Here is a 17,791-nt window from a genome sequence, read left to right as displayed (position 1 = left end):
TTGATAGGCAAGGAGATGAATGTATACCGTAGAATCACAAGATAGTGGAGTTAAAGAGACAGTCAAATCAGCTCTGATCTCATGCAATGATGGAGCAGATTTAGGGACTCTCACAGTTCAGTCCCAGTCCTCATTCATATCATTATGTAACCAATTTACATTCTTGGGAAAGCAAAACATGCACATAATTTTTAGTTTATTCCTTATGTTTTATAACAAACAACATGAGCAACAAAGCCTGGCAGAAAAAGAAGCAGTTGTGTACACTTTCACAACAACTACAAAATCGCCTTTCCTGCTGGTGCAGTTTTCTGGACAAAACCACCCAGCCATCCAATTTCAATTGAAAAGTTTGACATTTGAAGTACTTAAAATTCTTTTGATCCAACTCTCTAAGCTAGAATACCACGCAGAAACCATGATCACGGTTTGAATCCTTTCCCTTCTGGTTTGTTTAAGAGATGAGAAAGCACAATTTACTTTGACAGCACGAAACTCTTTAAAACTGATCACTCACCGCCCATTGTCGCGGCCAACACCCCATACCCGAATGCTCACAATTGGCTGAGAATGCAGGACAGTGCGATCCATGGGGTCAATTAGATCCAGCATGTTATTTTCCAGGATGAGGTACATATCCTTACCCTGAAATTCAACAATAAGATGAATTGTAAGCATCTACTTTAATACGAAGATGCTTTAGCTTCAAATTCCTACTAACATATCAGTTGATTTGAAATTGCAAACTAAAGCTATTGGAAAATCAGTCAACCAACTCGCCCAAACCTGGGAGCATTCAGCAGGTCAGGGGGCACATGTGGAAAGAGAAGCAGTGTTTGATCTAAAAGCTCAACTCTTATCACATACCCTGTCTGACCTGTTGCCTGTTTTTACTTCTGATTTCCAGCATCTGCAGTTTCTTTTCTGATTTTCGACTCCCAAGCCCAAATCCCTTTTTGCACTAAAAGTTTTCACGGAATGGAAATGTCAAATACTAGAGCATGCTTTAAGATGAGGTTTGGGGGGGGGTGTTTGGTAGGTTAAAGGAGATTTACAAGATAAGCTTTTATTAAAAACATACACGCACACACACACACACACACAACTGGTGAAAGCAGATATGATAATGGATTTTAAAGAGGCATTTTGGTAGACACAAACAGGCAGGGAATTGAGGGACATAGACCACCTGCAGTCAGATGTGCAGTTTATATTAGTTTCATCATTGACGCAGACATTGTGGGCCATGGGTCTTGCTCTAATGCTATATTTTATTGGATTGCAATCTACTATCTGTATTCTGTGAGCTGATAAATCTTGACAGCTATTTACTCTCAGTGAATGAGAGAAAGGGAGGGATCGTCTGTGAATTGCAACTATGAAGTTTTTATGGTCAAATAAAAATCTCTACTAAAACCAAGTGACATCGAAAGGCAGTACGTTGGCACAGCGGTAGAGGTACCGCCTCACAGCGCCAGAGACCGAGGTTCGATCCTGACTACGGGTGTTGTCTGAACAGAGTTTGTACGTACACCCCGTTACCCGCATGGGTTTTCTCTGGGAACTCCGGTTTTCTCCCACACTCCAAAGATGTGCAGATTTGTACGCTAATTGGCTTGGTATATTGGGAAATTGCCCCTAGTGTGTGTAGGATAGTGTTAGTATGCAGGGATCACTGCTTGGCGCGGTAGGCCGAAAGGCCTGTTTCCACGCTGTATCTCTAAACTAAACTAAACCAGAGACCTGTATCTTGATTCTGTCATGAAACAGAAACATGTGCAAATTTCACAGGGCAGGACCTACACAGTAAATGGTAGGCCTCTGGGTAGTGTTGTAGAGCAGAGGGATCTAGGAGTACAGGTGCATGGTTCCTTGAAGGTCATGTCGCAGGTAGATAAGGTGGTCAAAAAGGCTTTTGGCGTTTGGCCTTCATCAGTCAGAGCATTGAATATAGAAGTTGGGATGTCACGTTGCAGTTGTATAAGATGTTGGTGAGACCGCATTTAGAATATTGCATTCAGTTCGGGGCACCTTGTTATCGGAAAGTTATTGTCAAGCTTAAAAGGGTTCCGAAAAGATTTACGAGGATGATGCCAGGACTAGAGGGTGTGAGCTATAGGGAGAGGTTGAGTAGGCTGGGACTCTATTCCATGGAGTGCAGGAGGATGAGGGGAGATCATTTAGAGGTGTACAAAATCATGAGAGGAATAGATCGGGTAGATGCACAGAGTCTTTTGCCCAGAGTAGGGGAATCGAGGACCAGTGGACATAGGTTCAAGGTGAAAGGTAAAGGATTTAATAGGTGTCCGAGGGGTAACCTTTTCACACAAAGGGTGGTGGGTGTATGGAACAAGCTGCCAGATGAGGTAGTTGAGGCTGGGACTATCCCATCGTTTAAGAAAGAGTTAGACAGGAACATGGATAGTACATTGGAAGGATATGGACCAAGCGCAGGCAAGTGGAACTAGCGTAGCTGGGACATGTTGGCCGGTGTGGGCGAGTTGGGCCTGTTTCCACATTGTATTACTCTATGACTATCTCTATGACTCTATGGCAGGGAAACATGCTTTAAAGAATTCCTGAAATAGAAAAATAAAATAAATTTGAACAATTAAAATGAGAAATAATGAGATAAGGGCTGAAAGATTAGTAATGAACTAGACCAAGTGGACTCGTTAGGCCCAAACCTCTCCTGCAATGACGCAGCATCCTTTCCTCCCCCCATCCCTGCCCCTCTCCCCACCCTCCTCCCCCTCCCCTCTCCCCCCATCTCTCTCGCCCATCCTCCTCCCTTCCTCCACCCTCCACCCTCCCCCCCCCTTCCCCTCCCCCCACTCTATCCCCCTCAATCCCCCATATCCTCCCTCCTCCCTCCCTAGGAGATAGATTTAAACTTTAACATGAGAATAACTTTAAAAATATAACACCGATTTCAATGAAACTTCTTGTGAGTAAGGTGGGCCTAAAATTGTCGCGCTATTGTGTGCCGGTTTGGCTGTAGTTCAGGAACAAACAAGAGTTTTAGTATGTAGATGACATGCAAACTCCACATGCACATTTTATGGGGTAATTTATCCATATTTATCTTGTCAAATTAGTTTTTTTTGTTACTCATTCAAAGTTTGTAGGTTTTGTAGGCTGTCATCATTTAATTGCCCATCCCGAATTGCCGTGAGAAATGAAGCAATAAACCGTCTTCTTGAACTGCTGCAGTCCCTGAGTATGGGTATAGCCCGCAATATGGTTGGCGATTTTTGCCCTGTGACTACGATATATTGCCAGGTCAGGATGGCATGTGGCTTAGAGGGAAACTTCCAGGCAACGGTGTTCTCTTACTTTTGCTGCCGATGCACTCCAAGCTGTAATGGTCATGGGTTTGGAAGGTGTTGGTTCAGGTAACACATTGGATTGGGGTTGAAAAGTTTCAGCTTTTCATTGGTTAAGCAAATATCGCACTTTGCAATCTCCCCACATCTGCCCGCAATGTATCCTATCCCTTTAGCTCCCCCTTTTCTGACTTTAGCCTTTGTACCACCACCGACAGTCAGGTTTTCCCCAGGCTCATTTATTTCCTCAATAAACCAATCCAGCCCTCCTATTCTCCTTTCTTTTTGATATTCCCAAAATTACAACTCCACAAATAAGTTTTGCATCATATAATGACTTATTTCTGGCTCAGCATACATATCCTCCCTGGGTTATTAACACCCAACTTATGGCCAGCTCATACAGATACAAAAGTGTATTGAGGAGAGCAGTGGGTTGGATTTGCTGGCTGCTGCAGCCATCTCCTGCTGGGTGGGAACGGGGCATTTCCACGTCCTTTCTTTCCCATTCACATTTGACATTTCTATCTTGGGAGAAAGGATCTGACTGTCCACCCTATCTAAGCTCACATTTTCTACATTTCCATCAGGTCTCCACTCAGCCTCAGATGTTCCAGGTAAAGCAATCCAAGTTTGTCCAACCACTCCCGATAGCTAATACCCTCTAAGCTCAGCAGCATCCTGATGAACCTCTTCTGCATCCTCTCTAAAGCCTCCACATACTTCCTGTAATGTGACGACCAGAATTGCACACTGTACTCAAAATGTGGCCTAACCAATGTGCACTGCTTGAACCCACATTAATCAGGAATGATAGTTACTCTCCCTTACCTCTCCCCAAATCCCAACGGTATCCCTGATGTCATTTTTGCAGTAGGAAAGCTGCCGAATGCAGTTGTTCACAGCGACGCTGCTCTTTCCAGGTGCCAGGTCTTCCTCTGCCATTTCCACCCATCCCAGGGAACGCACAGCAAAACACTGCAATTTAAAACAATTGGGGATTGATTAATATAACAATGTAATCTTCCAGCAACACAATTAAAATTGACTTGGTCTCAGCACCATCTGCTTTTTTAAACAAAATTATTTTATCTTTCATCAATCTGTGGAATTCTCTGCCTCAGAGGGCAATGGAGGCCAATTCTCTGAATACATTCAAGAGAGAGCTGGATAGAGTTAAGACTAGTGGAGTCAGGGGGTATGGGGAGAAGGCAGGAACGGGGTACTGATTGAGAATGATCAGCCATGATCACATTGAATGGCGGTGCTGGCTCGAAGGGCCGAATGGCCTTCTCCTGCACCTATTTTCTATTGTCTATTGTCTATCAAATTGTTTGTATTTAAAGAGTTCCCTTTGTCAGCTTCGACGAAGAATTTGGTTCAGGCTCAAACTGGGAAAACTAACCATCAATTAAGTCAATCTGACAACTGTAAATAAACCAAATCCTTCAGCTCTCACAAAGTTAACAATCCAGAATAAAGCACAATCATGAAGGGTACATTTGTAGATGGCAACTGACTGAAGAAAACTAAAATTTTATGGCTGAAAATAAATATTTATCAATCAATTTGAGAAAGAATATTTCTTAGTACTGCATGTGAAACCTTTTGTTATTGGAGTCAATAAACTATCATACTGCCCAACAAACACAACAAAAATTATACAGGAGAGTTTAATGTAATCTATATTTTTATATTTAAAATAGGACTGCGGACTGAATTTTCAAAAGTTTGGTAATCCTTCTCTGCTCAATTTCATTTCCTTGGTTGGATATAGCTGAAGGCTGGGCAGGTATATGGGCACATTTGTCCCTCTAAAATTAGAATTTGTAAAGAGCGGACTTTTCTTCACCAGTTTTCGCTATGTCTACGACCCGATTGAAAACATCAGCCCAGAATTTCTCACCAGCTGAAAATTACCCACTTTTGTCCTGTCAGCGAGGCACCAGAAGAAATAAGGGTTTACCTGAAGAAAAATCCACTCAGATGAAAAGTATGACTGGCAGCTAGGCTGCCAGAGGTTATCAAAATCCATGAATGTTTCCAAGTATCTTGAACTGAGACAATTAACATTTCACTAACAATTATTTTGTTTAAAAGCAAGCCTCTCGTGTCCTGCTCTCTCACAGCCATGACAAAATAAACCTAAACCTACAGCGGTGTGGATTTAGCAAGGAGATTCTCTTGTGTGAATGCAAGAAGATGCCAGAACTTTGCACTGAACAGTCAAAGTGTATGAGAAGATCAATGCCTGTAGTCAGTAAATTACTGATAAACAATGCCCAGCAGATTCAGGACTATTGTCCTGCTCGGCTCGGCCCTGGGACTTTCCATCGTCTGGTGGGGGCTCAGGACTTTCATCGGCCTGCTCGGCTCGGCCCTGGGACTTTCCATCGCCCGGTGGGGGCTTCAAAAAGTTGGGAGCCTCGATCACCTCGTGGCACCACGGGAGAAGAATGAGGAGGAGATAAGACTTTGCCTTCCATCACAGTGAGGGTATGCCTAGAGCAATCACTGTGATGGCTGTTTTGTGTAAAAAATTATATCTGTGTGTCTTGTGCTTTTTAATGTCTACTGCCGGACCCTGACGTGAGAGGACGCTGGCGTTGTGTATTCGCCGCTTTTCCGTCAGGATAGTTTGTCTGTTTGTTTCTATGTTAATTGTTTTTGTAAAGCGCTTTGAGCATGCGATAAGGCGCTATATAAAATAAATGAATTATTATTATTATTATTATTGTGACCACACTAAACTTTGAAACATTGCAGTATTTATATGGAAAATCACCAGCAGCTTCAGAGATGATTCACAAATCTTAATCATACGAAAAAGGCATTCTTGATTATTTTTGATAGCTAGAGTTTAATGTTATTAACAGCGTAACATTTTATAAATACACATCTGGTTCATCACTATCCGTAAAAGGCCGATTGACATTTTGAGGACAATTCCATCATTATAGTAACTGAAGATTGTATGCTTTGGAGCCAAAGGTTCTAGCTGCTCAGGGATCCAGCATTGGACCCTATCCCCTTCATCAAGGTTGAACGTAAAGGTTGAATATGAAATGAAAAATATAGGTTGACTAGGCTGGGACTCTATTCTTTGGAGCGCAGAAGGATGAGGGGTGATCTTATTGAGGTGTATAGAATGAGAGGAATAGATTGGGTAGATGCACATAGTCTCTCATCCAGAGTAGGTGAATCGAGGACCAGAGGACATAGGTTTAAGTGAAGGGGAAAAGATTTAATAGGAATCTGAGGGGTAACTTTTTCACACAAAGGGTGGCAGGTGCATGGAACAAGGTGCCAGAGGAGGTAGTTGAGGAAGGCACTATCCCAACATTAAAAAAAGTTAGACAGGAAAATGGATAGGACAGGTTTGGAGGGATATGGACCAAATGCTGGCAGGTGGGACGAGTGTAGCTGGGACATGTTGGCCAGTGTGGGGGAAGTTGGGTCAAAGGGCCTGTTTCCACACTGTATCACTCTATGACTCTATAAAGGGTCAAGTCAACCATCTGATAATCCAGTTTTAGTGTCACATTATAGCAGAGACAACAAACCTGCTAAACAAAACTCTAAAGGTGAATGTACCCCAATTTCAAAGAGCTAATTAAACAAACTGCACTTATTGTCACTTCAAAGATAAATCCAAACTATGATATAAACCCGTACACAAGCACATTTTGAGATTATACAATACTGCCATCACATGGTCACGCTTTGCCACAGCAGGACATCAAACAACCTAGGTTTTATCATATCATATATATACAGCCGGAAACAGGCCTTTTCGGCCCACCAAGTCCGTGCCGCCCATTGTTTTGTTACACTTGTCCTGGTACTTAGCATATTTTAAAAAAATGTCCGTCCACAAAGATAGGCATAGTGCATGCTGATAATAGCCCAGCAAGGGATTCAAAGTGCCTGGGATCTAATGCGCAGGTTAATTATAAAGCGTTATCTCATTAACTAAAATGATTTCAAGATTGGGAAGTACATACATAAGGGATTGAAATAAAGAGGATGATTTCACTGTAAAACGAGAAGCAATGAGAAATAAAGAATACTGGATTTAATGAAGTCAGAAGGGAAAACTGAAAGAAATTAAACTTTGGGAAGGAACAAGACCATATTTGTATTTCTTTTACAGAACCAGACGCTGATTAGCAACAAATAACTATTGCTGAAAAGTTAATAGCCCTAATAACCTGATGTCCAAATATACATGGCGTGTTTAAGTTTGGATCTGACACGTTAATTAAGCAACCACAATATTGTACACATAACGATGAGGCAGGCAGAAAATTGTCATCTTCCAACGTCAGTGGCATCTCAGCAACTCTTGGACATTGGCATTTAACTACAGACTGCCTCTGGCTTCAATTAACTGACACATATGACGGTAACAGGAGAGGGTCTTGTAAATTCCCACACCTTTTCTGCCCTTCATTGGGATCACGGGTCATTTGTGACTTAGATCCATACAGCTATGAAATAATAATAATTATATATATTTTATATATATTAAATATAAATATATATATATATTAATATAAGTTGAATTTCTAAACTTGCCACATTTTTGTCTATTTACGATCTAATGTTACATGTGAAATTTAATGCTTCGATTAAAGTGCTACCTTTTTGTCAAATTTGGGTACATGGCTTTCTGTCCCAACAACCAAGGTCATTCAGCAAATGCATTGAGAGAATTGGGTCAGGCTGTAGTTCAAGAGCTTGAGAGTGACCTCATCTTACATAATTCTGCAGTGGTTGGAGAAGAATCTAACCAGTATTTTTTTCCTGTGTATAGCGTGTATCTGTTTATCAGTATTTGTAGGGAGTGATTACAGCGAAAGATCAACGGGCCTGATCAGCCTCGCCATTTTTTAAAATTCCAAATTGAGGCCCGAAACTTAACGTTTGGCAATATATCAGCCCACAAAGGACTCTATTTTCATTTTATTTCAATTTCAAGCAAAATTACCACATGAATGATTCTTTAAGTTACTATTCATTCGTATGTTTCCCAGGCAAAAGTAGTAGTATTATGGCTTTTGGTTCAGAATTCAAAGTCGACATCATTTAAAACTCACACACGGTACACAGGAAAAAAACACCTTAATTTACTGGTTAAATTCTTCTCCAGCCACAGCAGAATTATGCAAGATGAAGCTACTCTCAAGCTCCTGAACTCCACTCTGACCCAACTCTCTCAATTCATTCGCGGAGACAGCACAGTCAGTTAGTTTTATTTAGCAGACTGCTGACCTCCACAAAATAGGGAAGCTAATAATAATGTTGGATGAATAGCTACTTTCTTAATAATCTGTGGGTACTGTTAAATCCTGCCAGGATAAATAAAGGATTGGGCCCAGCTGACTTAGAATAAATCAGATGTTCAGTGGCATACATCACCTACTATAATCCAAGGCTTAAATTTGATTATCTACTCAGGGTTTGAAGTATATTATCAAAGATCACATTCAAGCTCACTGTTGGAATAAACAGTTGGATGAATGCCCCACGTTTCACTAAGTGATTAAAATTCAGTCATGGAACAATTTTTCTTACAAAAGACACTCCATGATTTGTGCACACAATTTAATGCTAAATCTTGCACCATACAATGGCACTGAATAACAGGTAATAAGGTACAAATCTTTTCACTTAAGCCTGCTTGAATTTTTAGAGCTGAGTCTCACTTGTTCATCTCTGCAGTTTAAATTCAAACCTTGTTCGTCATCAAAATGAAGATTCTTGAATAAGAATTAAAAAACCCAACATATTTTGAGCCTGTGAGCCAGAAAAAAAAATCTATCTTCTTTAAAACTAAATTTTAGCTCACGCAGAGAAGGAATGCCTACGAGAGAAAACTAAAGATAATAAGCAGACAGAGTGATTTGATAAGTCAATATGTTTTTGATACATTTACTTCACAAGTTTTTAGGACTGACATGATGCTGTAAATTTATTATTTAAACTAAACATCACGGTGCTAGTCTCTGCAATAAAAGATTTTCTTTAGCACAGTTAAAATGAGAGCACTTTAGCAAAATAATGTATTATTTATTTAAAGTCAAATTTTGCCAGAGAATTTGTATTCATTAAGTTGGTAAATACATCTCCCATACATACACAGTGCTACTTACTAAAATGATTTCAAAGCTTCTTTCAATGGAACACAAAAAAGCTTTTAACAAAAGCCATTGTGTATTTGAAGGTAATAATTAATTTCCATGAAAAAAGCGGCAAATATTCTTTCAGACACCAGACTAAATAAGTCATATGCCATGATTAGTTAGATTTTTTTTTGTGTTCAGTTTTTTTGTGTGGCCAGAATTATGGGCATTTTCGTGTCAGTGACAATAGTTTCCAGGTCATAGAGTGATACATTGTGGAAACAGGTCCTCCAGCCTAACTTGCCCACACCGGCCAACATGTCCCAGCTACACGAGTCCCACCTGCCTGCACATGGTCCATATCCCTCCAAACTTGTCCTTTCCATGTACCTGTCTGTTTCTTAAACATTGGGATAGTCCCTGTCTCAAATACCTCCTCCAGCAACTTGTTCCATTACACCCACCACCCTTTGTGTGAAAAAGTTACCCCTCAGATTCCTATTAAATCTTAAACCCCTCCCCTTAAACCTAAGTCCTCTGGTTTCCGATTCTCCTACTCTGGGCAAAAGGCTGTGCATTTCGTCAATCTATCCTCATGATTTTGTCCACCTCCTGAACCTGGACATCAGTTTTCAGGCTCCTATACCTTCTTCCCAATGGCAGAGGTGAAATGAGCATGTGGCCAGGGTGGTGTGGGTCTCTCATGATGCTAGCTCCCTTTGTGAGGCAGCGGCACCTTATAAATCCCTTCGATGATGGCGCGATCGGAACCTGCGATGGATGGGGCAGGGTGACCTTTGACAAATGATCATTTCTCCAATTAAAACAATATGTATATATCATAATGCTGGTGATAACTGCTTATATAAAAATAAATTGCTGCTCAACTCCTCTATTTCATTCAAGGATTCTGATTCCATTGTCCTTCTCGGTCATGAGATGTAAAATATATGGGGAATAATTAAAGGGTTTTCTAAGATAAAGAATATGTCAAAGGTCACCAATATAGGTATCCTTGGAGGTAGGCTGCTGGGGTAGGGAAAATGGGTAAATATGGAGATCAGGGCTTTGCGTGAGCCTGAAGGTCATAAGGAATAGGAGTAGAATTAGGTCATTTGGCCCATCAAGTCTACACCATTCAACCATGGCTGATCTATCTTTCCTGACCCCATTCTCCTGCCTTCTCCCCATAACATGACACTTGTACTAGTCAAGAATCTATCTATCTCTGCCTTAAAAATATCCACTGACGGCCTCCACAGCCTTCTGTGGCAAATAATTCCACGGATTCACCAATGCCTTGGTCTTGGGGCAGGATGAGTCTTGGTTACGAGAGTGGGACATTGATGTGGCAGGTGGGGAACCATAAGGATTTATATGAAAGGAACTTGTATGGTGGACGCTTCTGGGGCAAGGTCCAGTGTCCCCACCAATGCTCAGGATGGAGTGGGGAACATGCATTGTGTCAGAAGGAGAAGGGTTGTGTCTGAAAGTGCAGAGTCGAATTACTAGAGTGGTCTAAAATATCCAAGAACTTAAGGAAAAATCAATTTTGTTTTTAAATCGCTTCTTGCTGACAAAACTTCTTTGCAATTTAATTTCCAGATCCTAAATTCCAGCTACTCCCCAGATTTATACAAGTAAAAAGATGTAATTAACCTGATTTATTGTGAAACAGTCCCTGCTATTGCTGTCGATTCACTAATCCTCTGAAGTTGTTCTTTTGTACATTTTATTTTATAATAAGGAAAATGTCCATGAGCAACACGGTACTAAGCGGGTGTTACTAAAATAGTGAAGGTTATCAGGAGTTGTTACAGGATCTCCATCAGCTGGGTAAGTGGGCCATGGAATGGCTAATGGAGTTGTTACAGGATCTCCATCAGCTGGGTAAGTGGGCCATGGAATGGCAAATGGAGTTGTTACAGGATCTCCATCAGCTGGGTAAGTGGGCCATGGAATGGCAAATGGAGTTGTTACAGGATCTCCATCAGCTGGGTAAGTGGGCCATGGAATGGCAAATGGAGTTGTTACAGGATCTCCATCAGCTGGGTAAGTGGGCCATGGAATGGCAAATGGAGTTGTTACAGGATCTCCATCCTAGGTAAGTGGGCCATGGAATGGCTAATGGAGTTGTTACAGGATCTCCATCCGCTAGGTAAGTGGGCCATGGAATGGCAAATGGAGTTGTTACAGGATCTCCATCAGCTGGGTAAGTGGGCCATGGAATGGCAAATGGAGTTTAATTCAAATTAGTTTTTGGAAAGTTGAACTAGGACTGTAAAATTGTGCCAGAGTGCAGAAATGATTTACGAGAATGTTGCCTGGATTTTAGGTACTGGGTTAATGGAAGAGGATGGGCAGGCTTGAACTTTATTCCTTGGAGCATCGGAGGCTGAGGGATGTTCTTATCGAGGTTATAAAATCACGAGGCACCTCGATAGTGTGAAGGTACACAGATTTATTCCCAGGGTTAGGAATCAAAAGCTGGAGGGCATAGGTTTAGCTTGAGAAGGGAACCTGAGGGGCAGTATTTTTTCACAGAGGGTGGTATGTAAATTCTGGTTTCGAATTCAGAGCTGCCAGAGGAGAGGTACTGCCTTACAGCGCCAGAGACCCGGATTTGATCCTGACTACGGGTGCTACGGTCTGTACGGAGTTTGTATGTTTTCCTCGTGTCCTGCGTTGGTTTTCTATGAGATCTTCGGTTTCCACCCACACTCCAAAGGCGTTCAGGTTTGTAGGTTAATTGGCTTGGTATAATTGTATAAATATAAAAATGTATAATTGTCCCCAGAGTGTGTGGGGGGGCGTTAATGTGCAAGAATCACTGACTCGGTGGGCCGTAGGGCCTCTTTCCGCACTGTTTCTCTAAAAAAGTCACAAAGTTAAACCTAGGTGATTTGAACCATAAATTTAATATTGAGTGAGAATGAAGGTACTAGATCCAAGTGGCTGTTTATGTCATTACTGAGCTCTTGAGTTGCAAGTATAAATATTGAAGAATTGGTATTAACTTTTTAATGCAAGTAAAAGTATTGAGAGACATGGATCGTTCGGTATTGGTTATTTATCTTGCTACCTAGAGTTAAGTAGTGGTAGACAATAAATAGACAATAGAAAAGTCAGGCTAAAAATTTGAATCATTTTTGTGAACACCACAGATTGTTGAGGGTAGGTGCGAGCTCTTGGTCTATTGAGCTAAAGTGCTAGCTGTCGAGGACCACAGTGAATTGCTAAAGTAACAATATTTGGTTGAGTGCCAAACATCTAAAATGCATTTGCTGCATTGGAAAAGTATTACAGTTAAATAATGCAACACATTTATCAATTCAGCTTCATTGCCTTTTACTTTAAAAGGAAATGTCAGAAGTGATTTTCTTTTGAATGTGCACAAGGCTGTTAATGTTTCATGTGTGTATATTTTATATATTATATATATTTATGATTTATACTGCATTTTACAAAATAACAACTATATTTTAATTATTCTAAATGTTACATTGCAATAAATCTAATTTTAAAGTTATTTTGAAGGTTTGTAATTACAACAGTTGTAACAAATTATTTTGTAATTTCAGACTAGTCACTGCCGAGTTACATTCAGTGACAAAAATAGGTGCATCTTTATACAAAATCTGACAAAGGTTCCAAGGAAAATTTGGGTATCTGGAATATCATATGGATCACTGCAAAATATTCCCCTTTTTACTAAGGGTGTGACCATGAATTTAGACCTGATGGAAAGATTCAATTCTTATATTCCCCACTAGATACAAAAAAAAGCATCTGACTTTGGAAAAGAATGGAAGTGTGCCCATAAAAAAACTGACATGTTTAAATGCCAAGTATTTATTGGCCCTCATCTTCCATGACTTTTGCCCATTCCCAAGCATGGTGTGAAGTTAAGCTTTGTTGCTGAGTTGCTTATTCAGCTCAAGTAGCTTCTAAACCCAGATCTTCTGGTTCGAAAGAGATTTGTCGGATGAATTCTTCGGAGGCGAGGGTTGCCCTATCAAATTGTGGTAAACAGTCTAGGCCCGTGCGACTTGGAGCGTAGAACATCGAGTGTTGATGCTATTCAAAGGTTTATAATCCTGCTGAATTTTGACTGGGTTTATCTTGAGACGATTCACTGGTGGGAGACGTTACATCAAGGGAAGATTACATTACTAGCTCCTTATCTTATTTCTAAAAATGGGTAAAAATGCCTTGGAAGGTAGTACATCTCTGGATTTCTGTGTATCTGAGGGTGATGGAGCCCAAATTATTGGAAGTATTTAAGGTGTTGATTGATAAATCTTTGAAAGATCGAGGGATTGAAGGCAATGAGGAATTGACGCAGTGGGGAAATCGGCTCCCAATTACTTCTCTTTTGTATCAGCCGTCAGCACCATTATATTAGCTTCTGGGACAGATCCAATAACAAATATATCATTTGAAAGCGGGGAGGCTTTCAAGTTCATCAAGCTGTAATGTTCCTGTAATTGAAGAATGCTGGTTGTTGTATGGGTTGGTTATAAAGTATGAAATCTATCTCAACCAGTGATGGAGAACTCTGGTACATCCCTCACCACGGGGTGTATCACTCAAAGAAAGGAACTTTAATGGTGGCGTTTGACTGTGGGGCAGTTTTTAAGGGTACATCACTTAATTGCCAACTGTTGCAGGGTCCAGACCTAACCAACTCACTCATTGGAGTTCTCATCAGATTCAGACAATAGCCGGTTGCTTTGATGGCAGATATCAACGCAATGTTTCATCAGGTCAAGGTATCAGTAAAGCATATGGACTATCTGCAATTTGTGTGGTGGCCCGATGGTGATGTGCAGCAAGATCTTGTTGAATATTGGATGAAGGTACATGTTTTCGGAGCCGCGTCGTCACCACGTTCTGCAAACTTTGCACCGAGAAAGACTGCTGAGGATAACAGAGCACGCTTTCCCAAAGAGGTGACAAACACGGTAAAGAACAACTTCTACGTGGATGATTGTTTAAAATCCATGCCTTCGGAACAGGAAGCAGTCAAATGGTAAGAGACCTGACTGCAATCTGCCAAATGGGAGGATTTATGCTGTCAAAATGGATCAGTAACAGCCGTGCTGCCAGCCAAGCTGATTATGCAGGAACTCTGCAAGGAGAAACTTGGTTGGGATGATGACATACCTCAAACCTTCTTGTCAGTGATGGACAGGATGGCTAGCAGATCTCAATAAGGTTGCGGAGTTTAAGGTGGACAGGTGCGTGAAGCCTTACGAGCTTTGGTCAAATCAGATATGCACAGCTGCACCACTTCTCAGAAGCCAGTAAAAGTGGCTACGGTACTGTTTCATATCTACGACTGGAAAATGATATCAAAGAGATGCAGATTGCATTTATAATGGGAAAAGCCACAGTGGCACCATTGGAACAAATGGCGATTCCCAGAATGATGCTTAAGTACATCAACAATGAAACCAAACGCTTTCAAACATTTGTAGCAAACAGAAAATCCTTCGTAAGGGATGCTACTGATGTATCACAATGGAGATATGTTGGCACAAAGGAGAATTCTGCAGATGAAGCATCTAGAGGACTAACAGCAGACCACTTTTTAAGCTGTAAAAGATGGATCAAAGGACCAGAATTTCTCTGTAAATCAGACAGGGAATGGCCAAAACATCACATGGAATATGCAATTTCTGCTAATGATCCAGAAATTAAGCAAGTCATTATAATGAACGTCATTGTCAAGGATCCATTGAAGCCCATGAATTCTCTGATCACTTATTTTTCATCGTGGAGGAAGCTGAAGACAGCAGTAGCTTGGCTTCTTAAAGTAAAGACAATGCTCTTGCAGTTGACTCGAAAGAGAAAGGTATTTCAGGCTGCGGTGAGTAGTCTTGAAAAGGATCCTGGCAAGCAGAAAGAAAAGGTTGAAAAGGAGATGCAAGTCTTCAAAGCATTACTCCTTGGGCAATGTTTACGTCCTGAAGATCTTCCTCAGTCAGAAAGCGCAATTATCTCTTTCAGTCAAAGACAAAGATTCGAGGAAGAACTATCAGCACTAGAAGGCGGTGATACCGTCAAAGGAGGTAGTCATTTGTACAAACTGGATCCAGTGCTGAATGATGGACTTCTGAGAGTAGGCGGTCACCATAATAGGCTAGCGATGCCTGAAGAGGCTAAACATCCTATTATTCTCTCGAAGGACCTTCACGTATCAACACTACTGTTCAGAAATATCCATGAACAGCTCGTCATGGAGGAAGAAATCATATGTTGTCTCGTCTCCGTAAAAGGTACTGGATTATCAAAGCTAACTCCGCTGCAAGGAAAATCATAACAGACTGCGTTGTGTGTAATCATCAGCGGGGAAGAGATGGGGAGCAAAAGATGGACAGATTTGCCTCTGGTGAGAATTCAACCAGATGAGCCTCGGTTCACTGATGTAGGAGTAGACTACTTCAGTCCCACAGCAGTCAAAAGAGGTCAAAGTATTGTTAAAAGGTATGGTGTAATCTTTACTTGAATGGTAAGCAGGGCAATACATCATGAGGTTGCATATACACTTGATACAGACTCCTGCATCAATGTGCTATGAAGATTCATTTGTCGACGAGGTCAAGTTTCATCTTTCAGATCAGACAATGGTACAAATTTTATCGCAGTGTAAAGAGAATTGAGAGAAGCTTTCAATAGCTTGAATCAGGACAAGATCCAGAATGCTATGCTTCAGAAAGGGATAAGGTTTGGGAACGATTGATCTGCATGGTTCGTAATGTGCTGCGCTCCGTTCTTAGCCAACAAGTTCTGGACGATGATGGATTGCAAACTTTAATGTGTGAGGTGGAAGCAATTTTAAATGATCGACCCATCACCAAGAGTTCTGATGATCCAATGGACTTGGAAGCGCTTACACCAAACCATCTTCTTCAGTCGAAAGGCAAGCCTACACTACCACCTGGACTATTTGTGAAGGAAGATTTATACATCCAACGCAGATGGAGACAGGTACAATATATGGCAGTTCTCTTTTGGAAACGGTGGATATGAGAATATTTGCCTCTGATCCAGGAACGACAACGGTGAAAAGCTTTGCTACAGGTGACATTGTTCTGGTGGCCAATTCCACTGCCCCACGCAGCTCCTGGCTAATGGGCAAAGTATTGGAGACCTTACCAGATGCACAAAGTTTTGTGCGTACAGTTCGACTTCAGTAGAGCAATATCTTGGAAAGACCGATTATGAAGATATGTCTGCTCCTGGAAGCTGATACCCGAGTACTGGTGGCCTTAATGATTGAAGAATCACCATAATAGATTAGATGCCAATTATATAGTGCATGCTTTTTTGATTATGTATGGTTTTTATGGCTCCTTTTAATATTTATTACTAATTGTTTCGTTATATACTTAGAACAATTAGGAGCGTAGGAGCCACTTGTGCTTATTAGCAATTTTAGCATATTATATTATTTTGTATCCTGTTGAATTATTTTTAGACATATATGGACAGGAGCCAGGGGAGGCGTCAGATTATGAGTATAATTCAGCCAGCACTTACGTAATGCCACAGTTACATTAGGAGCCTGCTATGGTTTCAGCAAGTTAATAACAGGATACGAAGGAGTGACGGTGAAATACTAAGTTCAAACAAACAAGCTAACGACGGGAGATGTACAAATCTGTTTTTTATTGCTACTTCAATAACCAACTATCTAAACAGCTACGTCGTGAAGATCTCTCTGTTGTTATTTGCGTGAAGAAATATCGCTCCACACGCCTTAGTCAACGGTAAGCTTAAGGACTTTATTGGGAAGGACTAAGTTGCCGTGACATACAATTGAAATGAAATGATATTGAACTAGACTGCAATGTGTGTAGATTGTACTGATTAAAAATATAGTGCTTTGATGAGCAAATGCAGTAAATAATTATTAAATTGCTGCCTTGTAAACATTGATTGAAAACTCTTGCCAAAAGAATGAGCTGGAAGAATAATTTCAGCAGTATGACAGGACGTGCCATGCCAGAAACACGTGCATAAATAGGATTTAATACATTTTTACAATCAAAGCAAATAAATATTAGCAAAGAATAAAATTAAAAAGAATAGAAAATGGTAGGGATAGGACAAAATAAAGATTGCTTTCAAAGAAAGATTGCAGGCGAGACATTGAATGGCTTCCTTGTTTGCTGCAGTGCATGACTTAATGAATTTCAATCTTCTCCCGGTCTCTCAGAGCATGAAGCGCTGTGCAATCTTTTGTAAACCAGCACCTTGGATCCTTGTTCCTTGTATCTTCTCACTCACAACACCATGTTTTTGTTCAATCTTAGTTATGTTGAAAGTTTATGT

At 40.8% G+C, this 17,791-nt stretch overlaps 1 protein-coding gene across 8 annotated transcripts in view; it reads right to left on the bottom strand.

Annotated features, from left to right (window-relative positions):
* The window catches only part of LOC144593604 (amyloid beta precursor protein binding family B member 2-like), a 237,382-nt gene that overhangs the window by 79,740 nt on the left and 139,851 nt on the right, over positions 1–17,791 (bottom strand). For all 8 annotated transcript variants that reach the window (XM_078399472.1, XM_078399444.1, XM_078399435.1 and 5 more), the window contains exons 9-10: positions 4,158–4,304; positions 518–645 (exon numbers count right to left, since the gene is read on the bottom strand). In XM_078399472.1, the coding sequence (XP_078255598.1) occupies positions 518–645; positions 4,158–4,304 (275 nt within the window). The remainder of the gene's footprint in view (positions 1–517; positions 646–4,157; positions 4,305–17,791) is intronic.

Source organism: Rhinoraja longicauda, chromosome 1 (assembly GCF_053455715.1).
Source record: "Rhinoraja longicauda isolate Sanriku21f chromosome 1, sRhiLon1.1, whole genome shotgun sequence".
NCBI lineage: Eukaryota > Metazoa > Chordata > Chondrichthyes > Rajiformes > Arhynchobatidae > Rhinoraja > Rhinoraja longicauda.
Note: the sequence above shows the minus strand (reverse complement) of the source record. Positions and strands in the feature narration are given on the sequence as shown.